This window comes from Thermobia domestica, chromosome 11, assembly GCF_964235325.1.
Source record: "Thermobia domestica chromosome 11, izTheDome1.hap1.1, whole genome shotgun sequence".
NCBI lineage: Eukaryota > Metazoa > Arthropoda > Insecta > Zygentoma > Lepismatidae > Thermobia > Thermobia domestica.
Genome location: NC_137464.1, coordinates 108,699,996 through 108,724,952, shown reverse-complemented (window position 1 = coordinate 108,724,952; position 24,957 = coordinate 108,699,996). Strand labels below are relative to the sequence as shown.

At 34.6% G+C, this 24,957-nt stretch overlaps 1 protein-coding gene across 5 annotated transcripts in view; it reads right to left on the bottom strand.

Moving 5' to 3' along the window:
* LOC145664351 (cysteine sulfinic acid decarboxylase-like) overlaps window positions 1–24,957 on the bottom strand; it is a 101,966-nt gene that overhangs the window by 30,464 nt on the left and 46,545 nt on the right. For all 5 annotated transcript variants that reach the window (XM_081730974.1, XM_081730975.1, XM_081730979.1 and 2 more), the window contains 3 exons: window positions 23,652–24,056; window positions 13,328–13,556; window positions 3,491–3,710 (listed from right to left, as the gene is read on the bottom strand). In XM_081730974.1, the coding sequence (XP_081587100.1) occupies window positions 3,491–3,710; window positions 13,328–13,556; window positions 23,652–24,007 (805 nt within the window). In that variant the 5' untranslated portion in view covers window positions 24,008–24,056. The remainder of the gene's footprint in view (window positions 1–3,490; window positions 3,711–13,327; window positions 13,557–23,651; window positions 24,057–24,957) is intronic.

Here is a 24,957-nt window from a genome sequence, read left to right as displayed (position 1 = left end):
AGCTCATCCTGCATAAGCATCTTCTTTTCTATGCATACAAAGTCGAGATTGTGCAGTCTCTATAACCAACGGATTACAGTGCTCGTTATAACTTTGCTGTTGCCATGTTGTTTGAGATCGAGGAAGATGTTTACTATCTGAAACGTGTTCTTTTCTCAGATGAGGCCACATTTCATTTGAACGGTACTCTCAAACGACAAAATGCTAGGATTTGGAGGTCCGAGAATCCCCACACTGCGTTTAAGACCATCAGGGAAAGCCATAAGTTGAACATGTGGTGCGGTCTTATGCGCAATAAAATCATAGGACCTTTTCTCTTCAGTGAAAAGACGAATACAGCCAATACCTATTTTGATATGTTGCAGTTAATTGTTGTGCCACAGATTCAAGACATTCGGAACTTAATTTTCGAACAAGATAGTGCGCCACCTCAATGATGTTAGATATCCGTACCTATTTGAATACCTTTTCAGGAAGATGGATCGAACGTGATATTCCTATAAACTTGCGTTCGCGATCACCGGACATAGCGTCACTGGATTTCTTTCTTTGAGTTTATGTTAAGGACCAGGTTTACCAAACACCAATGAACGACATCGCAGTATGACGACACAGAGTTAATGAAGTCAGAACATCCACCCTTTACGCAATGTTGACCAACACATGAGTGGAATTGGAATATCGCCTGGATATGATTCGGGCAATGAAAGTATCACATGTAGAAATTTATTAATTGCGTACACAAAAACTTGAATATGTTACATGCAATTCACGATAAAAAGTATTTGTAAATGAGTCATATTTTATGCCTTATGAATGTTAGTGATCAGAGAAAGAATTCTGGGACATTCTGTATATCATCTTTAAAATCTTTATCTGAAGCTCCTTTCAAAGCTTACAAGATTCATGCTCGAATTACGAATAACTCTTATAATGAAAAAAGCAATGTTAACATTTCCATGTACTTAAGCATACCATAACAAACTTTATGTCTCTTTCTTCACAACGTTGGTAATTAAACTTGTTTCCCTTGTACTCTGAACCCCTTATTTAATGATGTACCGATCGTATGTAAATATATATATCTACATAACCTGCCAATGGATTTCTATGAATTTTGACCTAAAATTTATCCATCATGAAAATTAACAAAACTAATACTTATCTTATGGGGCTTGTTAAAAGGAATTTTACAAAAAATTGAGTATTCATGTTTATAAATATTGAGAATGTGATTCAGGAGCTTATAATATTTAGTAAACGTCAAAGTAGAATTATATAAAAGTTCCAAGTTAAGCTAATGAAGGATATTATTAATTAATAATGGGAAGGGAATAATTAATAACCAATCTCTTTTTCTAGATATACAGAACATTTTCAAATTTAAACAGTTATATTTTATACATATTTCCAGAAATGCAACTACAGTATTTGTTGCATTTTTAATAGTTGAATTTTACGTGTTCCTAACAATTTCCTGATACACTGAGAAGATATGTAAAATGAAGAGATATAAGGATCTGTTTAAAATCAGGAAGAAAAATGGTTATGCTAAGAAATAGCTAGGAGAGGCTAGAGACCGTAACAAAATAAGGCAAAAGATAAAAATGTAAAATAAATTGGCCTAGCGAACCCCTTGTCAATAAACTAAATAAAGATGTTCAAAAGATCTGGTTTAAATACGAAGTAAAACCAGGAAAAAGTTTAGAAAAATATTTAACGGAATATAAAGGTTATTTTGCAGAAATTGTGTAAACAGTGATAATTGGCATTTATCAAGTTTTGTGAATATGTACGAAAACATCTATCAAGGAAATGAAAAGACTAATCTAAAGACGAAACATCAGCCTTCTGGGAACATTTAAAACACAGTAATTCAAATGACATTAACGAAACGAGATTCTATATTTCGGATAATAGTACAAAGCCATTTTCTATTCAAATAAGGAATCCGAGATTAAATTTAGACAGGGTTCTACTATTTCTACTACTACTACTACTACTACAAAAAAATGGACTAGGGATAGATCACAACTCTAGATATGTTTCCAGAATGTTGGATGAGTGATTTAACTCCGAAGTTAGATAACGTGGCTATGTCATAGGAAAATATGAAGACGAAGTCTTCGGATGTATTTACTACAATGGAATCACACACATATGGGACGAACTCATGTAGGCTTTCTCTTTAATTTTAATTACTGTTTCTCCTTTATTTCCATGGCAACCTGAAGACGATTCACGTGATCATTAGAAACTTGCTGAGTTCTGAAGAGAGATACGAGTGGTAAGTGCACAAAAGTTATGTTTGATTTCTTGGGTTTCACCCGTTTCTTCCATGTTCTCATTGCACTAATAATTTCATAACCATAGATTACATTTTAATTTTCTGTAAGTCTCCTTTAACTCACAGAGCACAATCATGGAAAGTGAAGTTGAATATTTCATTTTATTTTATAGTTTTCTTTGTTGTTTATAGTTATCTGAAAATTTTTTTGGCACCACTAATATATATATACAACGATTGATCAATGACAATTATGTATTTCCCGATATCCAAAACTATTTTTCACTACATGTTTAACAAACCGAGTGAATCGAACTCAGAAACTCCCGTCATGTAAAGCTGTGGATCACAGCCTCTATTGCTGGGCCACACCTGTCCCTGGTTGAGCTCGGTCATCAAATATAGCGATTTTTATCCTTTAGATGATATGCTACCTGCGCACCAAATTTCATTCAAATTCGGTTAATAGTTACTGAGAAATTAAGTACCATATACAAGGCGAGCTTTTTCCTGACACAGCCCGGCTCCGAATTTAGCGATCTTTATTCTTCAAACTATGGGCTACCTGCTCACTAAAGTTTGTTCAGATCCGGCCAGTATTTACCAAGAAAGTACTACACGCAAGTAGAGCCGAGACAAGACCAGCAAACCTTGCCTGTTCTTGGCCGAGCTTAGCCATCAAATATAGCAAACTTTATTCCTTAGATGATGGGCTACTTGCCCAACATATTTAGTTCAGATCCAGCCAATAGTTACAGAGAAATAAAGTCCCATATACAAGGCGAACAGAGCCTGTACCTGACGAAGCTCGGCCACCAAAATAGCAATCTGTATTCCTTAGACCATGAGCTACTTGCACAAAAAATTTCGTTTAAATCTGGCTAGTAGTTACCGACAAATAAAGTATCACATACACACATACATCTGGAGTGAAACTATAACCTCCCATATGTTTATGTCGGGAGCTAAAAATGGAGGAGTAAATAGAAGATATAAATCGTTAGATCCGTTACAATAATTAATTATAGTTAGAATAGCATTATATGTTAAGATAATATAATTCTTCTCAACTTTTAAATCCATTATTTAGCAAAGAAAAGAGTAGAAACAAGAATTTGACGTAATGATTGGAATAATAAAGACAGGTCATTCCTACTAAAGTAAAATAGCCTAACCATTACTCTAATTTAAGTTAAATCATACCTGCCGTAGCAATAACCATAAAAGGCACTGCTTTCTCATTAAGGGCCTTATGAATTTGTTTTTCCAAGTAAGAAGGTATCATTCTTCCAACATGATCACAAGGAACTGTGTATACGTTTCGTTCTCCCAGTCCGAGAACTGCAGCCATTTTATAAACAGAAAAGTGAGCTTCTTCTGATGCAAATAACACTAACCGTGGAAGACCATGCATTCCATCTTCCTAGGATTAAAAAAAAAGTAAATATAAATATGAAATAAACAATAAATTATATATTAATCTTTCTTATTTCATTAGCCAACCATTACGTACATTCCTGTTGCTCGATCAAAGAAAAAATATTTTATTCCCTATCATATGATACTTACTTTCATTTTAAGTTCAATATTGGCTCATACAAGATAAAAATATAAAAAGGAAGAAGAAAAAGGGAAAAATAGTTTGGTATGCTGTTATGACTATTAGGTATAAGTTTTCTTAAGCATCCTTGAAAATAAAAAAAAAGGAAGTTAAATACAACAAAGAAAATTTAGATATAATAAATTTATATTAAAACAAAAATTATATTATTTGCAAGATTATTTAGAATATACATGCAAAAATAACAAAATTATTTCTGAAACTTTTCCATCACCAAGAGTGTTCGAAGTGGGGAAAGAGCAGAAGCAGTATGCTTTATTACGATTTTGACTCGACATACAGGCTATCTAAACGTTGAAATGCAGCGATGGTATGTTGCCCATCTCCTTATGTTATAATGAAGAAATGAAGAAATAATGAAGAAATATCCCCTTACGTTATATTATAGAGAATTATACACGAAAATGCTCTAAAACCGATTTTTTTATATTAACAATTTTTAAACAATTTTTAGCGGGTAAACTCCCAGACTCCCCACTCGAATGAGGTATTCCAACCCCCGGAAGGTTGTTATTCAATTATTAGAAAGACACACACACACACACACACACACACACACAAAAAAAAAAAAAAAAAAAAAATGTTTTGATTATTGTATTTAAGCTCCAGCAATTTAAAATATTCTTGATACCCTCACAAAATCGAACACTTAAGCAAAATAACAGATTTTTTTGATTCCATAAAATACATTTTTTTTCGAAGTAAATACCGGACTTATTTATGTATAACTTCATCATTGTAGACACAAAAGAAGTTCCGACGAACTCATAGCAATACTTCCGGATTTCAGTTTAAACCAGTTGCTTTAATACACTGCCTTTTATTTGGATTGGGCTCATGACTGATTTCTTTCTGTCATGTAACCCTTATCTGCAACCAACACAACCAACACGTGTTCTTGCGTAGGAGCAAGGGCTGAACTTCTTTGTAGGCACCTGATTTTAAAAGCAAAAGAAAGGGAAAATATAACAAAAACGTTGGGTTACCAACTTAGAAATTATTTCTACATAAGAAATCAAATGAAAGTTATCGTCAGTTACTGTGTATAGGTTTATTAAAATTATATTAACATCCACGTTCCAGTGACGGTATGTCTTGATCACTGAAAAACCAGAGGTGGTATGTCTCCATCACTGAGAAGCCAGAGGCAGTATGGCATACCACCTCACTTCGACTACTGATTACCAATACATCATTCTCAGATCATATGAAAAAGTTGAAGAAGATAGAGAATATGAATAGATTATATTGTTGCTAAAACAAGGACCAAGAAAGTTATCCTAATAAAAATCCCTAATATAAAAGGTTTCGATTAGTTAGGCATCGCCCTTATTCAAGATCTGACAAGAAAGAAAATAATAAGAATAAAGAATATATCCTAATAACTATGAAATTGACTTATTGGATTAGGATGATTCATTTGCTATTTGATTAATGTATTGCGTTTATGTAGTATTTGCAAAGATTATGTAAGTAATTTTGAAACTAACAGCGTATATTTAATTACAAACACTAATCCACAGTTATTCTAGCCATCGATAGTGCCCCTGTTACGCCTTTACAAACAAATAGATATACCATAATTTATAAATATTTCATAACACGGTCACATGTATCTTCAACGAAGTTTCATTAAGTCATATAGTGGTTGGACAAAATAATATAAACACCTTCGTTAACAGTCACAATTTTTGCCTTTTTCTCCTGAAATGGAATGTGGCATCTTATTTTTTCTTTACACAGTGTGAGCCTGTTAACTGGCATTTCTCAACAGAAGAAGATCCTACAAACCCATAAAGAGCGGTCATTCTTAGTGATTGGTTAGTTATTGTGTTCGTGGTAAAATTTGAAAAATTATTAGGCTATTAACCAAAGATATGTATGAAAATCATAGTAGTATGTAGATAGTGAGAAAACGTCTGCGATATACAATTGTAGTAAAGAAACTAAACTCATAGATAAAACTAAAAGGCAGTAAAGGGTACCTGTAAGAAGACTAGAATTACGAAAATAGCTGTTGATTCAATTTGCATTTTCATGTTTATACTCTGTCCCCTTCCCTCCAAAAATCAAGCAACAAATGTAGACACGACTGAAACTAAAGGAAAGGGAGAATATCTTATCAAAGTTTACAAATATTGATGAATAGGCAAATGTGCATTCTTGGAAGATATTTTAACTTCATAACTTTACATATGGATTTGAAATTCTTCTTCTGTTTTCGTTATGATACATAAATTATGTGAATTAATGTGAATGAAATAAACTGGGTTTCCTTTATTTCTAGAATGATAATAGTTTCAGGTTTTATTAATACTAAAACTTTAGACAGTTGGTCATTCTTATATTTATAGTTCGTAAGACTTAAGAATCTACTATATTTGTATGTGGAGGGTGTTTACGAAGAAAATATTTATGATGGATGTACCTGTAGATTACCGATTTTCTTGTAACGTGCTTGATGGATAAAAGGAAAATTTTAAATCGAAATGTAAAGTTATAAAATTATAAACTCTAATTATAAATTCTAATTAATAATGCTAATTTGCCAATTCATGGAAATTTCTACAGAACTTGGAATGTCGATCGATGAAAAACATAAATGAATCAATTTCATCCTGTTTTCTACTACAGAAGATGATTATGTGTGGAAAAGTATACAATATACACTTTCTTCTTGAATATTCGAAGATGGCAACTTCATTATATAATAGTTCGGTCAATCATATTTCGGTGTTTCAAACGGTTCCATTATCACGTTGAAAATGCGAAAGACTGGCGAAAACTATGAGGCTATTTAGGCGATCAATGACTATATTCATTATATGGTGCAGAAACAGATGAAGGCACGCAGCCAACAGCAAATTGCTCATAGGGCGTTATCATGTTAACGAGAGTAATTGTTCCTTGAATCAGCGTCCGGCTAGTTAATAGTCTTTCTGTCTTTCTAAAACAGCAAAGTTTTGAGTCCTCTATTGTCTTTCGTGTGCAGTTCCATAGAAACAAAAACAGTTGAGAATGCTCCAAGAGCACTGCCAGAACGAACTTAACAAGAATTGAGAGATGGAGCGGGAAGGATAACTGTGATTGTTCCTACATGTAAAAGTAAATCTTTATATCCACAATTTATCTTTCTCGCAAAACTTCGCAATATATCATCTCTTTGACTTACAGTTTCCGAGATGGCTCCTTAAATCTCCCGAAATTCGAACTTCTTTGACCAATACCTGGGGAAAGGTGGCCAGTTGATCAGTGGCCACCGGTTACTATTTGGTATCAAACAGTTCACCATCCTCTTAGGTATTGATCAACACCAATATGATCTCTCTATAACTTATGGTTCCCGAGATATGGCTTCTTAAATATCTGGAAATCGACCATTTTTGGCCAATATCACGAGAACGGTAAGTCATAGAGAGATAATATTGGTGTTGATCAATACCTAAGAGAATGATAAACATTTTGATACTGATATTAATTGGTGGCCACTGGCCAAACCAGTGGCCACCGGTTATTATTTGGTACCAAAATATTTTACCAAAATATAACCTCCGTTGGAACTCAGAAACAGATATACAAACAAACGGCCCAACTAGATATCACAGTTTCGAATTGAGCCATTTATTTTCATGTCTGAGTTCCAATGAACAAATGCCAGGATGTTATTTTACGAATAGGTCCTATACAACTTCTTGCTAATATCCCACACCATTTTCGTTCCTCATGTTTAGCCAGAGTTACCGAAAATACAATTAAAATGTGAATTCCTGAAGGGGCCCTACCAAAAGTACGAGGCCCCAAAGGAAAACATATCAAATAAATGTTTGTCTCATGTAGAATAAATGCCATTTCAGCGAGCAACTTCAAAACAGCTGTAATAGTTATTGGGTCTCAAATTTCACGAGTAAAACTATTACTGCTTAAACATTGTTTGGAGGACTTGCAACCATGGAATGGACCCAACGAGGATATACATCTATTTTATCTTCGGAAAGAATTAAAGTCCCAAAGCTACAATGTGTCAGTGCAAACCGAAGATGTATTTGATATGAATGGTGCTCAACTTGTCCAAGAAATTCCTGCACCTACCCACGACAATATTTTGCCAAATTCAACAATATTTTGCTAGATTTGGATGAATCTTTTAAAGAGTTGGGACCGTAAGTCCCGCAGCACATGTCGCATCGAATAGTTTGTTCCTATTCTCTGAAACAATGCTCATACCTGCTCAACATTCTTCTGCATTTACAGAAACAACTAGAAATCCAGACGTCTATACGGCAGCTTCCTTGACGACGGAATTTCACACAGGGGACACCTCTTCAGAAACGACAGAAGCCTAACATTCAGAACCAACAGCAGTTGCTTCCTCATCATCTACATCCTACAATTCAGTATGGTGTGATCCTGATGTTCCAGTTCCTTTCAAAAGCGCTCTCTTTTGGCCCGAGGACAAACCGAAGTTGTTCAAAAGAAAGAAGAAGGAACGGATTCTGAGCGTCTGCTACATCTGAACAATACCGACTGTATAGTGAATCAAAACTTAGAGAAAAAACCAGAATTTAGCAGGAAAAGTTACAGAGAAAACGTGTGATGGAGCTGAAGAGAGAAGAAAAGTGACACACAGAACAAATAAAAATGGAACGTAAAAACAGAACTCCAAACAGAAGCAGAAAAAAAAAAAAAAAACAACAGAACTTTTCTTTTGCATCTGTGTCGGGAAATGATACCGGTATCTTTCAGAATAGACTTTTTATTTATTGTTTATTTTTTCAATACTAAAAGTGGTATTTATTTTCACTAATTGTTCCCAAACACATGCAATTTCTTATGAACATTGAACTCTTTTCATTACTCTTTTCATCTCTTTTTTACACAAGTACTGGTTTTGCTTAACGTTTTTCAAGTGCAAAATAAATAGAAATCCTACGCACAAATACTGGATTACGTACTAAACTACACCTTAGTAGGCCAGACGTAAAAATTTGCTGATTTCTCATGTATGTCCACACTGGGTGTCCATAACTGGGGGCATCCACTTTTTTATAATGCCCATCACTGGTTACACGAAATAGGTTTACAATAACAAGTCAAATAGTACATTCTACTCCTTTTCTATAGCAGTAATGACTACGATTTAATAGACGCAAGTGTAAACTATGCCTACCACTACGAAGCAACAAGATTACTACAATTCTCTTCCATCTACAACATATTTTGTCAAAAGTGCTCTTAATAGTGTCCATGATGGGTGTCTCCCTTAATGGGTATCTGTATTACCTATAAATAGGATTGTGAAGAATATTTCCCTTCTAATTAATGAACAAGAAATAATATTTGTTGTGTTAAGACTGATTGCTATGGGTAACAGAAAGACGATTTCTACATCAAATATTAGGAAGACAACAGTGATTACGAAGAGTCAAAGAGAGAAAGGAATTCGGGCAGCAATAAGTCATAGAAAAATCTCAAAATCATGTGAATCATTTAATATCGGCTTTTCTACATTTCATAAGACCTCTTTACTTTTATTGTTGATCGTCCTGCATGCAAAAATCAAATCTATTGTGATATGTGGTAAATAAAGCAGATTTGTTGTTGTTTTAACTTATCATATTTCTAAATGTATTTAGATTGTTTTAACACCAAAGATGTTTCATATCTTATTCGATAAATAATACATTATTTAACTAATTACTATCATTATTTTGTGTAAATTCTGAGTATTACTAACTGAATCACAGTTTAATTTGTGCCAACATCTGTAGAACAATGTAGACACAGTTGTATGCTGTTATCAATGGACAACTTAGACAGGCTTGACTGTATTTGTTTCATATATAACACTAGTTAACAAATTTAAACTTTTTGTTTGTTACATGAGAAAAATCACCTGATCTTAAAGGAACTTTTTGTGCTGAATTCGAACATGCACTCGGTTTCTCTCCATCACGTACAGTTTTCCCGTAACAGAGGGATTTTCGGGAAATTCCCTGAAAAATTTCCCTTTTTCAGATATTTTATTCCCCTAGCTTCTGTCCCCTTACATATAGTAACATAGAAATTATACCTAAGTATACCTTGATTTATATTTAATAAACCCTAAAAGTTTCGTAAAAATCGCTTTGTTCTTTCTAGAGAAATAAATATATTTGTATGTATACTGTGTGCACTGTTTATTGCACCTGATAGTAATGCTTTCAGATCTCCTGAGTTGGGGTAAAAACGATTTGCTTTATTACTACAAACACAGACATAAAAAAGAATATTTACAATAGTCAAAAACACACTTGTATTGCTCTCTGTAAATTAGAAACGTGTATAAAAATAGAATGTAGTTAAGGGACATTCTAAAAAAAGCAAATACACAATAAGTTATCCCAACGTTAAATCCGCAATTAGACCTATTCCGCACGGGGATGAACTTCCACTTCCCGAGCCCCCTACCAACTGGGAAGAGATATGGCCAAAAGACTCTGATGATGATCATGACCTTGATGAACCATCGACATCAACATGTACATCCAAGGATCCAACGTTCATCCCTGACTGTGTTCGCGAGCCACATTTCATCCGGCAATGTGAACTTAATGACCTAGTCCGTGATTTGCACCTGACAAAACAAGAGGCGGAACTTCTGGGATCAAGGCTCCAGCAGTGGAACTTATTGGATGCAGAAACGAAAATATCAGTGTACAGGAAAAGGCATGTTCAATTTTCAAGCTATTTCTCAATGCAAGATAATGTGTGCGTATGGACGGATATAAATGGGTTGATGGCGGAGCTAGGAATTCCTTACGTTCCAGAAGAATGGAGGTTATTTATCGACGCGTCAAAGGTCAGCCTTAAAGCTGTCCTTTTACATAATGGAAATAAAAAACCTTCTATACCACTTGCGCACTCAGTGAAGATTAAGGAATCCTATGACACCATGTCAACTTTGCTAAATCTTATAAATTACAAGGACCATTGTTGGCAAATATGTTGTGATCCCAAGGTAGTTGGTATTTTATTAGGACTGCAGTGCGGTTACAAGAAGTACCAATGTTTTTTGTGTTTATGGGATAGCCGAGCTGATGACAAACATTATGAAGTGAAGGAATGGGAACCTAGAGTGAATTACGTACCTGGAGAATGCAACGTCAAATACGCTCCTTTGGTAGATCCTAATAAGATATTACTACCGCCACTTCATATCAAGTTAGGACTTATGAAAAACTTTGTCAAAGCCATGGACACATCTGGTGAAGGTTTCAAGTATTTGCGAGATAAGTTCCCTAACCTGAGTGATGCTAAGATTTCAGCGGGAGTGTTTATTGGTCCCCAAATTAGGAAATTAATGCTTGATGATAGCTTTGACAGCAAGTTAAACAGTGCTGAGCTAGCTGCCTGGACAGCATTTAAGTGTGTTGTGCGCAACTTTCTGGGCAATAACAAAGCTGAGTTACACAGAAATCGTACAGGACATGATACAGAAATACAAAGAGTTGGGTTGTGGGATGTCTTTAAAAATCCACTTTTTGCACTCCCACCTCAGCTTCTTTCCTGCTAACCTAGGTGCTCTCAGCGACGAACAGGGGGAAAGATTCCACCAAGATATAATGGCAATGGAGAAAAGGTACCAGGGACGATGGGATCCTTCAATGATGGGGGACTATTGTTGGGGTCTTGTTAGAGAATGCAACATTTCTTACAAAAGAAGGAAGTAGTGTACGTTTTTGTAACCCAATGAAAGTTTCATATATTGTGATAGTTTTGATTGTCTTTTCATGACCTTTTGGTACATTTGTATTATTGTTTATTGTAAATTGTCACACTTGTAAATTATATTGTATTATATTTTATATATGTGTTTGTGGTAATAAAGCAAAACGTTTTACCTCAACTTAAGAGATCTGAAAGCATTACTATAAGGTGCAATAAACAGTACACACAGTATACATACAAACATATTTATTTCTCTAGAAAGAATAAAGCGATTATTACGAAACTTGGAGGGTTTGTTAAATATGAATCAAAGTATACTTAGGTATAATTTCTATGTTAGTATATGCAAGGGGACAAGATCTTGGGGTGTAAAATAAACGAAAAGGGAAATTTTTGAGGGATTTTCCCGGAAATCCCTCTATTACGGGAAAATCGTACGTGATGGAGAAAAACCGAGTGCATATTCAAATTCAGCGCAAAAAGTTCCTTTAAGAACAGGTATTTCCTTTTATGTAACAAAACCTTTGTTAACTAGTGTAATAGTATTTCAGTTGTCTTCAATTGACTTCTTTCACGAGACAGTATTAGAATAAATCCTTAAACGTTCAAAGGAAAATTCATGAAGTTCGTTAAGTAATTATTTATTATGTGAGTCTATTTATTATTTTCAATATTTGTGCTGTAATTTTAGTATTATTTTAGTGTACCAGTTTCCCTTTCAAATATCAATCACAGCTACCGTCTGTCTTAATGTGTTTAAGGTTTCAATATATTTACTGATTTCTAATATAAACGGATGAGTTGAATAATTTCCTAATATTTTAAGTTATTATTATTATTATTATTATTATCATTATTATTATTATTATTATTATTATTATTATTATTATTTAAGTATTAGCAATTGTGATTGAATAATTATTAAAAACAGAAAAAAATATATAGGTAACGATTTAGTAACCTAGTGGTTCCCAACTGATGTGTCGCGAAAATTTTGAATTAAAAATCATGAAGTATTTAATAATTATTTAAAATCAATTTTGAGACAGACTGAACCAGTCAAAGCCTCCGGCGCCAGCAACAATGGTCAATAATATGTAGAGCCACCATTTTATAGAAATTTATTGGTTTACACTATTATACTTTATATTATTGTTAATAAGAAGTGCAAGACAGGTACTACTAAAATATACTTAACACAATCATTAAAAGAGATACTTAAAGCAAACAATCATTAAATAAAATTGTATCAAGAAATTATATAATTTATAATTATTCGTTCCATCATAGTACTTAATATCGATTACAAAATGTAAGACACCAAGCATGAGTGCTCATTTCACAACAGTAAGACGTATATCTTTAATAATAAATAAATATTGTAAAATTAAAACACAATTTTGAATATTAATGAACAATTATTTTACAATTAACAGTTATTTGATTAAAACGCAGTTCAGTAAATAATTAGATATAGTATGCTTTATTGCAATAAGTAATGAAAAATCCACAGCTCTCTTGTCCGGTTATCCATGTGAAAATGCTGCCCGTCTAAAGGTTAACAAAGAATAGAAAAATAAATACAAAATTAAAGACATTAATATATTATTCAGAAAGCAAGAGGAAAAATTGAGAATTCATATTAATTTACAATAAAAAAAAATATGCACATCTTTAATTCGTTAGTAAACAAAACGAATTCATCAATTTACCTTTATCTTTGGCATGTATTTAAATCTCGCTAAATTTATAGCATATCCATTGGAAAGGGAGCCACCAGGACAAAAAATTCCATCACCAATATGGAAACCAACCATCTTTCTCATTTCAGTTATCACTGTGATTTCCAAAAGAGTGAATACTGGAGCTACTTCATAGGTGTATACGCTCGTATTCAAGGCGTCTGAAATCCACTGACCAGCTAACCCGTATGCATCAACACTAGGATGAAAGAATGAAACTAGTATAATAATCAACTTATATGCTCCAACCAAGCAAAATATATATTTTTTTTCAAAGTCATACACTACATCTGTATTTTACTTCATTTTAAATCTATAAATTTCGATTCCATTGTTCATTTCCAAATGTTTGTTTATTTGTATATTCACAAAAGTATTCGTCAATCTCTTTCAAAGTTACTTTTATAAACAGCTCTGAAAAGAAGTAATATAATTTTTACACAGTTTAGTTTTATACATAACATACTATAAAGTAAAGTAGGAGAAATTGTTCATTCCTGAGCAGTTTATTATCGAGATTGATTGCAATCCAAATCATTGTTTTATTGTTCAGAATATAAAATATCCCTGTGACGTATGTAAGATTCAAAAATTGTTTTCATTTCAGTTCTAATGGGTTTGACATTCTGAACGTAGAGAATCGATATAGATTGTTGCTTAGACTTCCAAACTATGATATGTTTAAGTATGAAATATCTTATACAACTATATGTTCATCAATCTGTCCGTCTGGTAACATGTATCAGGTCAAAAACTAAAAACAAGAAACAAGAATGGATTCCTGCTTCGTCCTTATCATATTATTCTAGTACGTTTGTTCGAAATAAAAGGTAGCTGGTTGATTGTTCTTTGCTGCATTCCAAAAAAAAAAAAAAAAAAAAAAAAAAAAAAAAAAAGTACGATGACATAGCAAGGATCATGGTGGAAAATTTTTTCAGTGATGTCGCATATTATTTTTCCTCTATTGAATGTGAATAGAAGTGATATATTGATAAAACTAAAGCAGCTTGTAGGTCAGTATAAGAATTTCATTTCTGTTCATGGAACTGCAGAAGAGAAATCACAAAAGAAACAACTTTGAAAAGTTAGATTTGATTTGATTTATTGACATATAACACAACAGGCACAGGCCTATTTACAGTATTGCATAGTATATACGTTATACAGATTATATAGGTTAATAAAACTATTGGTAATAATTATATTCGGCTTACAGAATTAATAGACTTCTTAAAACTACTTACATCTATTGCCAGTACATCAAGGTTGAAATTTTCTTTAACTAACCTGTTGTGGGTTGCACTAACTCTCCATATAGGAGATCTGCTTAACCCGTTTGTTTTCGCTGTCATACAAAAAAAAAAAAAAAAAAAAAAAAGTATTTTTTGAAGCAGTGCGCAATTTAGTGGATGGTACTTGGATACATATTTGTTCGTTAAGATCAGGACAGTCTATTTTGCCATGAAAGAGTTTGTGTAAAAATAATAAATCAATATTTCTTCTCCTGAGTTCTAATGTTTCAAATTTAAAATTTTCAACAAGGTTAATGTAGCTTTCAAATTTTGGGTAGAATTTTGTTTTCTTAAGTGTAAGAAGCTTTAAAAACTTATTTTGAATACGCTCAATCAAGAATGAGTATTTCTGTATATTAGGGTTCCATATATTACTACAATATTAGAATTTTGACCTGACGTATACATAATACAGCACAATTAAAGTTTGGTCATTTTGGAAATCTTTACTAACTCGATAAATATATCCAAGATTTTCGTAGGCTTCTTTGCAAGTAGTTTCAATATGTTGAATGAAGGATAATTTTGAATCAAAAATAACTCCCAAATCCCTTATAAAATCAAGCTTTTTCAGTTTTTCCCCTAATATTGAATAATTATATTGAATATATTTTTCTTTTCTAGTGAATGTTAAATAACTGCATTTACGAACATTTAACTTAAATTTATTGTTTTTACACCAAATTTCAAGATTTTGTAAGTCACTCTGAAGTTCTAAACAGTCCTGAATTGTTTTAATTCTGTTGAATATTTTAAGGTCATCAGCAAAAAGTAGATTTCTAGAAAATTGAAAGCACTCAGGAAGATCATTTACCGCCAAAATGAAAAGTAGAGGTCCCAGATTCGAGTCTTGAGGGACTCCAGATGTTGCATGAAAGATTTGAGATTTATGATTACGATACAATACAGTTTGTTTACGATTTTGAAGGTAGGAAGCAAAGTATTGCAGAGCTGATTTCGAGAAGTTAAAGGATGTCAGTTTGTTTAAGAGAATGTTATGGTCAATGACGTCAAATGCTTTAGAAAAATCAGCATATATGACATCTACTTGTCCTTGCTTGTCAAGTTCCTTCGAAATGTAGTCTGCTATTAGTGCTAGATTTGATACAGTAGATCTGCCCTTCAGAAATCCATGTTGACTGACAGATAATGCAAGTTTAACATGATCCATTATTCGCTTATGCAGTATATATTCGGGTCTAGGTCAAAACCCCCACACTCAAGAAATGTCAAAACGCCCACACGATCGGTCATAACTGTGTCCGATTGTGTGGGGGTTTTGTCCATTTGTGTGGCAGTTATGACAATTTCTGAATGTGGGAGTTTTGTCCATTTGTGTGGGGGTTTTGTCCATTTACGTGGGGATTGTGACCGTTGCTATGTGTGGCTGTTTTGTCCATTTGTGTGCGTGTTTTGACCGTTGGAGGTTATGACCGATTACAGTGTGGGGGTTTTGGCTGTGGGGGTTATGACCGTTCGTGTATTTGGGAGATTTGTCCATTTGTGTGGGGGTTATGACCGTTTGTGTGGGCGTTTTGACATTTCTTGAGTGTGGGTGTTTTGGCTGTGGGGGTTTTGACCGGTTCCCATATATTCATACACCTTGGCAAACGCAGATAAGATAGAAATTGGTCGGAACTGTTCAATGTTACTAGCTGAGTTCGTTTTGGGTATTGGACACACAACTGACTCCTTCCGTTTTACAGGAAAGGTACATTTTTTATAGATAAATTAAATATAATATTTAGAGACATGCTCGATACGTCATAGTCCGCTCTTAAGGAGCCATAGACTGAACTAAAATGTTGCCCGAATGCTTTAGCTATGTCCCTATCATCAGTAAGGTCGTGACCATTGTATTGTATGCGATCAGAAGACAAGTGACGCGATTTATTTTTAATGAAGGACCATAATAATTTCGGACCATTTTTTAATTTATTTTCTGTGCTGCTTAAAAACTCTTTATAAGCAGCAGTTATTTCTGCTTTAATTTCCCTACGTAGTTGACGGAATTGCTCTTCATGGTACTTAGTGTTGCCTACACTGAGACGACTTTTTTTGCGATGATACGTTTTACGTTTAATTTTATTAATAATATTCGGGGTAAACCATGTAGGGTAGATTTTATTAGTTGCTCTTTTACGGGGAATGCAATCATCAAATATTTGATACAATACTTCATAAAATAGATCGACAGCTTGATTGACATCCTTAATATTCTGCAGCATCCCCCAATCCACTGCTAATAGGCTTTGGTAAAGTTTTTCAAAATCTGCTTTCCTAAAATTATAACCTACTGTATTAGGCACTGTTTTAAGTTTGGTTGAATAGAGCTGATTTACAGCAAAATCTTGAAACCGAACAAGAGACGGAACATGAAGCGATAAAGAGTGGAGCCCATTGTGCTATTAAGAGAAATTGTTCAAAGTGTTTATTTTGTTTTCTGTTCTATATTCACTTTTATCTCAGTGTGGACTGTTCAGTAATACATATACTGTGTTCAAATTTGTAATGATCTTTCAATGCACGCAGTGTATTTTCGTAAAACTTAAAATAGGGCTAACTGAAACTGACTAGGATCTTCATTAACTGAAAATTTACTGTTTTCCTTAATATTAATGAATGTGGAGCGAGACTTGTTTTTGAATACTGATAAGCATGATGTTCTTAGTGAAATTACTTTGTTAAATTATGAGTTGAATAAAAATGTATTGCATTTAGTGTCTTTTTTAATTTTATAGGAAAACAACTCTTTTCACCAGTTTCCTTCTGCATCGTAACCTATGTGATAAATTAGAGTCAACTAGGTTTTGAAAAAATTATATATACGATACTAGCAGCGTTCACCCCGCTTCGCTGCGGTCACCCCGGAACGCAATAAACGTTGTTACTTAGATAATTTTTACTTTTTCGCTTTCAAGTGATATGATAAAAACCATAGAAGATTGCATTAAATGTTAACATTATATCGCCTGTCATTTATGTTAACCCGCCCCGCTTCGCTGCGGTCACCCCGGAACGCAATAAACTTTGTTACTTAGATAATTTTTACCTTTTCGCTTTCAAGTGATTGCAGTAAATGTTAACATTATAGCGCCTGTCATTTATGTTAACCCGCCGAGTGACACGGTCATGCGGGTTGCATATAAATACGTTTATTTTTACCTATGATGATCTAACAAAGGATTTGTACGTTATGGACACTTGAATGGTCAATTATCTCAAGACACTGGTAATTAAAAATTAAAGTGATATGATAAAAACCATCTAGGGTCCAAATCCTAATAACCCCCCAAAAATAAAAGAAATTGGTTCAGCCGTATTAGCGTGATGAGGGAACAAAGGATTTGTACGTTCTCTTTTATATATATAGATATATAAATATTGTAATTGATACAATGTAAGTCATTTGTGTTATAGTAATAAAAGACTGCGATTTTATCGAGGGCTAAAAGTGATTTCATAAAGTGCATAAAATAAGGTACAACTATGCGACAAAAGTGTCGCCTAGTGAACAGCCATAGTGCGGGCAAATCGACGTCATCTTTGAGAAAAATTTGTTACTTTTTAATGGAGGAGGGGGGGAGGCAAAAAAGTATATACAATTACCCATAAAAGTGGACTACATTTACAAAAGTTGGACTTTTGGGGGACATGAAGAAAGACAAAACAGGAATATATGTATTGGAAATTTGCACGTGATTTGAAGAAGGATGGCTCAATAATGATAAAGCTACAAGTGATGAAGAAGATGACCCATCTCATTCTGGCTTGGAAGTTTTCCCCAAAGACGTGCTGTCAGCTCCCTTGTCCCCACTAAGAGATGCTGGTCCGCAATAAGAACAAAAGTGGTATTGGGTTTTAAAAAATTAATTTCCGAAAGACTTTACGATGAGCAACAAGGCATTCTGAATTCAATAAATGCACTCATTGAGGCAAGAAGTATGAATGAAGTAGTTCAAGCAGCACGCGTCCAAGTTGAAAATTTATTTGGAAAAAGTGCACTTTCTTCTTTGACAGACGATATTGTAAGTTTATTTGCTGCTGAAAAACTTCCTGTTCCTTTGAATTTGAGTAACTCCACGGCAAAATTATATCACTATTTCAAGGAGTCCAGACCGCACTTTGTATTTTCAAAATTGGTGCAGTCTTATATTTGTTTGACTCCACATAACACTGGGCCCGAGAGAGCAGTATCAGTTCATACAACATTGAAAACAATAAGCAGTCGAGTTATTGAAAGGAAGCTCTAAATTTAAGAATGCATAGTGCTCTTAATGGTTTTGGAACAACATTAGATATCCTAGGCCTGCTGTGGCAAAAGTTTTACAAACTAAAGACAGAAGACAAAAATTTCCAGATCCGGAGCTATATAAAGGCCACAAATATATCAAGAATTTTATTTTTCCAAAAGATAGCCGCAGCTAGTGCCAAAGTTACCATTGTCTCTAGTGTGGTATACTATTTTAACTAAGTAATTTTTTATTCTAAAGCTACTTATTAAGATTTTGATTGTGAGTTTTCAAAGTCAAAGAGTTCAAAAATTTTGCTTTTAATGATTTATAAAAACATTACCGTGGATTCTGATATTCCATATATATTTGCTGTCTGTTACGTAACTGTTACATTGATATGTTGCTATGATTCTATATGTAATATCAATAATTTAAGGTACTTTATTATATGTGATCTAAAGCTCCGTGACTAAGCGGTTAGCGTACGCGTCTTTGGTGTGGGAGACCCGGGTTCGTATTCCCGGCGGGAGCTCATGTGGTTTGGATTCCACGTTAATCATTAGGTCCCGTCTCATACAGCCTTGCTACTGAAAGGGACGTTAAACTCAAAGTCAACTGAACTCAATTATATGCGATCTTTAAATGTCGTCAATGACCTCATTGCAATTAGCTGACTAGATTCAGTGTCACTAAATTTATAATGGTGACTTCTTCACTAAGAGAATCTATAATTGAAATATGAAAATAAGGTTCAGATAACATTACTCAGCTCTGCGATGCTAGTAAAATGACATAGGATTTTAATGTCCTTTCTCTATAGCCTCCGCTCGGTTGATCATTATGACACTGAAGCGCGGAGTGGTGACATATAATATGTTTTATTCCTCAATATGGTGTAAAATAACAAAAAGCATTAATTTGCATACAGAAAATTAAACATATCGTCAATGTCCAATTTTAGTCAACATAATCTCATTTCGTAATTACTAAGTGAAGTTTGCTCTGATATCTGCACAGAAGATCTCGAAGATACACTTATTTGTTTACTATTTACTATGGATAAAAGAAATCAGATATATTAATAAGTTTATACCTGTGTGTTTATTAATAAGTTTATAATAAGTTCAGTACCTGTGTTAAATTCATAAAATAATAATGTATATTTTACTAAAGTTCCTGGATCTATTTCTTTATTTACTTACTTTAATTCTGTTTCGCACTTGTCATATCTGTGTTATATGCAAAAGGCTTTGTATATTTTGTGAATTCAAAATTTTGTTATATCATCAAAGTATGAAAGAACAATAGGTAGAATGTCGAAATTTTTATTTGGGTAAATAAAACCTTTGAATTTGATTTAAGTGCGAATCATTGTTCTAATCATTACTTCTCTTTCAGCATTTGTTTTGGCCCATCGTGTTTGCTTTAGGTTTTTAGATTAAGGGGATCCCGGTTAGATAGCGTATCGTTGATGATGTTAAATCCTCCATATTTTCCATGTCCTCTGATACTTTATAAAATATGTTACAGAAAGTGTGATACTAAGTGAGAGATTCACTGTTTGCATATTCCTTCTAGGCGAATCGACTTGAATGTGTGACAAAAAAATGTTAGCGTGTAACAGGGCCTTACGAAGACCTTTAATTTGTGCAAGCCGTTCTTAAGTTTTAATGTTACCTAGTGAAAGTCCTAAAATATGCATGATTTCATATCTATATATAAAAGCATTACATTTCAAATCGCTTAATTATGTATGAAAGTGAACATTAGAGGTGTTTGTAATAGGCATTAATGTAAGGTGTGAACTGAACAATTAATGAACAATGTGACACTACGAACACTGCCTTGGGTGCTGTTTTTCTGCAGAAATTGATCTGAGAGACTAGAACTCAATGGTACTCTAAAACAACTCATCGAGGAAATGTGGTGTAAGTTTAGCTATATGGCCATGAAGATCCCTGGTATGAAGTTGCTTTAATATTTCGTAACGTCCCATTGCGTCATAAGCATTTCCTAAATTGAAGAATATACACAGGTGTGCAAAACTTAAGCATAAGGACTGTTCGAGTGTATAGGGCACGAAGAACGTAAAGAAGTCACACCAAATGCAACCACCATAACAACATATCACACTTAAAGGCTACATTAACACGGAACAGGCCAAACTTAAAGGAAAACATGGCAGAAGGTGTCACACAACACAAACTCAAAACTTGGTACCAAAATACTCATACCACAAAAACACTGTGAGAGGCACTGACGGCATCGAGAACAGGTTAATATGGGATATAGTCACCCCGAACAGCCATACATGCCTGGCAACGACGTTTCATGCTCAATATCAGGTTATGGAAGAGCTCTTGGGGTAGCTAATTCCATTCCTTATGAAGAGCAGTACAGAGCTCCTGGTGTGTCCTGGAGGCGGCTGGCGGGTTCCAACACATCCTCATAATGCGTCCCATTCATGTTCAATCGTGTTTAGGTCAAGAGGTCGCACTGGCCACTCAATATGTTGCATGTCTTCCGTCTCTAGACATTCTTTCACCAGTTTGGCTCGACAGGGACGGGCATTGTCATGCATAAGCAGAAACTGTGGGCCAAGTGCACCCCTGAAAAGCCGCATATGGTCATGCAGAACCTCGTCTCTGTACCTCTGGCCGTTTATGGACCAGCCTCGAAGATGTGCTGGTCAGTACGACTATTCATCATAATGCCTGCCCAAACCAATATTTCACTATCACCATACTGATGTCTTTCCACTATGTTCTTGGGTTGTAAACGAGTTCCCGGTTCGTGCCAGATCAGAATGCGATGGGAATCGCTTTGGAAACTGAATCTGCACTCATCTGTGAACAGTACGTGGCTCTATTCGTTAGGGGTCCACTGGTGATGTTTTCGACACCACTGTAAACGGGTATTTTTGTGTGTCTGAGACAGTGGAACGCATGCTGCTAGTCGTCGGTCATACAGACTACTGGCACTCAGTCTCCGGTACACAGTATGGCGTGACACTCTCACTCCTGAGGCGGCTGCAAGCTCCGTTGGCAGTTCTCTTGCAGGCATGGTCGGGTTGTGACGCGCAGTTACGGACAAGTATCGATCCTGCTGTGGAGTTGTCACTCGTGGATGTCCTTCACCGGACCCACAGCTGATTTCTCCTGTGTCGATAAACTGTTTCCAGAACTAAGACACGACACTTTGTAGCACATTGATGGTTCGTATTACTGCTGTCTGTGTGTCAAATTTTTCCAAGCGCCCGATGATCCGGCCTTTGGTAAATGCATCCAAATGGCGTTTTTGTGCCATATTCCATTAATCTATTCCCACATTCAACTTAGCAGTACCCTCCACTCACTGCACACACGAAATGCGCCTATTTCGAATCCAAGCATTAGTGTTCGCTTTCTTCCCATAGGAGGTCAGGTGGATGTTTGCCACATCCGGCTCAATGCTCCTCACAAGGAATACATTCCATCCATCACAATTTCTGTGCTCGCGATTGCCTTCCCGGGCTTTACGTGCAACTTCTTGCATTATGCTTAAGTTTTGGACACCTGTGTATATACAAGGTGGTCCCAAGTGAAGGTTTCGCAAATCTGGCTTTCAAGATAAGCAAGATTGTCTATGACAAATCATAAAAACCGAAAGTTACATTGGAATTTGCTCAAGAGATGATTTAACTCAAATAACACACCAGCTTGTTCGTCATGCATTCAACGAGCTTACAGACATAATTCGTGAGAGGAATCAATCTGTAGCTCATAACAGCCATCGTGTTTTTTTCTGGTTTTAAGATTGGAAGACCAGCGCCTCACCTCATTGAGTTAGGAAAGTATCATTTGTTCAGATGCGATAAAACAGCTACAATAACGCGAACTGAGTTGTTGTGAGATATGTTGTGTAACATATCATAAGATACAGCTACAATTAATGCCTGGACTTGTATTGGATGAATTCGCGTTAAGACATTTTCAAACTCAAGAGCCGTGAAGGGAACATTATAAATGCCACTGTTAGTGCTAAGGAAATCTAATGGGTTCTACTTGATATGACTAACAAAATGATTAAACGGACAAACTACTGTGCAAATCCAGTGATAGACGAAAAGTACCGGTCCAAAATGTTGTATATCTCTGTGGGATTAGTTCCCAGAATCTAGTTTATTGAAAGAACAGGCACACTATTATTCGAACAGTGACGATTTATTAAGCGAACCCGACAACATATAGTACTCATAGATGTTAGAGTGCTGAGAGACGAGAGAAGTAGTCTTTCCAGCTTTGACGCTTCAAAGTGCCTGGTAAATAAAATCAACGCACGAACACTCAGAATGCGAAACTCTTATAAAGATTCTCTGTAGAGGGCTGCAGGTTAAAAATAGCAAGTCTCACGCATGTTATTGGATTGTTAATTGAAACTTACAAATTTAATCACAATTCAAAGCAGATACAATGATGAACTATTAAAATAAACAAATTGACGACACTGTTTGTTAATGTAAAGTACGTATGAAGTAGTGCTGACAGAGAATAATAAAATTTATTTGTGTATTGACATCTGAATCGATTCTTTCTGTAGGTGTAGTCCGGGTTCGATCCTCGGTGAGAATACAAACTGGCGTTATAGTTGAGCAGTAGGTCTCGTTTCATATAGTCTCGATGCTGAAAAAGGGAGTTACACTCTAATTGTACACTTACAAGGAAACTATTTAATCAACATCATAAAAATTATAATAATTTTGTTTTAAAGATATATATATTTACTCACCACGAGAAAAGCTGATGAGCAAAATATGGATGCCCTGTCTTCACACTGAACTTTACGGTATCCTGGATTTTTTGTAGGAGTTCATTATGTGCCATAGGTTCCTTTCCGAGTTCCAAGTCCAAAATTTCGCTCAGCTCGAGAGGATCACGCCAATTGATAACTGGTCTTCCTCGTGAGTTGCCTTGAAATACAGCCTCTTCCAAAAGCAACTCTGTGACATCTCGCAAGAAACGTCCATGCAAACATTCCTCCGGCATACTTACAAACCACTCGGGTTCAATATGACTTACACCACTAAGAGAGCCCCGCCTGCTTCCTACAGTCAATCCACGAACCAAATGATTTGTTGATGTCATCGTTTTAGTTTCTATTTAAACAACACACGCTATAAACTGAACGAGTTATCTGTGAAGAGAATGAAAATGTTTACAAATAGACATTGCGATGAGAGCAAAAATAAAATATGTATAATAAAATAAAAGTAATTCTTTGCTTATGTTCATCACATTAACATATATGCTGACGCAAATATTGACAACTCAACCATAATGGTTTGGCAGAAATACGTATCTAACCCATTTATATTCCAAATGGAAGTGTAAGTACGGCCTATACCTTATGTGTATTCCAGTTAAGTGGGCTTTGTTGTAATATATGCACCCATTATCAGTTAAAATAAAATACACATATTAGTAACTTTTCTAGTGGGGGCAGTGATTCTGATGGGAAGGGTCCCTGGTTCGATGTCAGGTCATTTGAATTTTTTGTGGGCAACATCGTATTCCTGATTTTTTTCGGAGTTTTGTTTTCTCTCATTCTCATTCCACAAATTATTTTATATTCATTGATTTTCATCAATTACCTCTTTATCCTGCAGGAGATAAAACGCTGCACGTAAAACTATTTAATTAGTTTCATTTTGTAATATTTCTAAGTTCATTTTAAGATAAATTTTAAGTTGATTAAAAAAATACAATTATTCTCTATTGTCACATGATAGATGAAAATTAATATAATGCCTTTCAAAAATTATAAAGTACACTTTTAATTTACAGTATGATCTTGTGTTCTATTTTAAGACGTGATTCTTTAATTCAGGTTTTACATATTTAGAAAAAATGACTGTTTTATTAATCAGTGCTAATGCACCAAAAATGATATATAAAATTTATACAGGGAATTCTATAATAATCAGAAAGTTAGGTGCCTTCCCAATTAATGCGGGGAATACTATTTTAAAAAAAATCCTAAATATTTGTTCCCGTAATCAAATGAGGAACGATCGAACACAAATTTTAGTTATTTT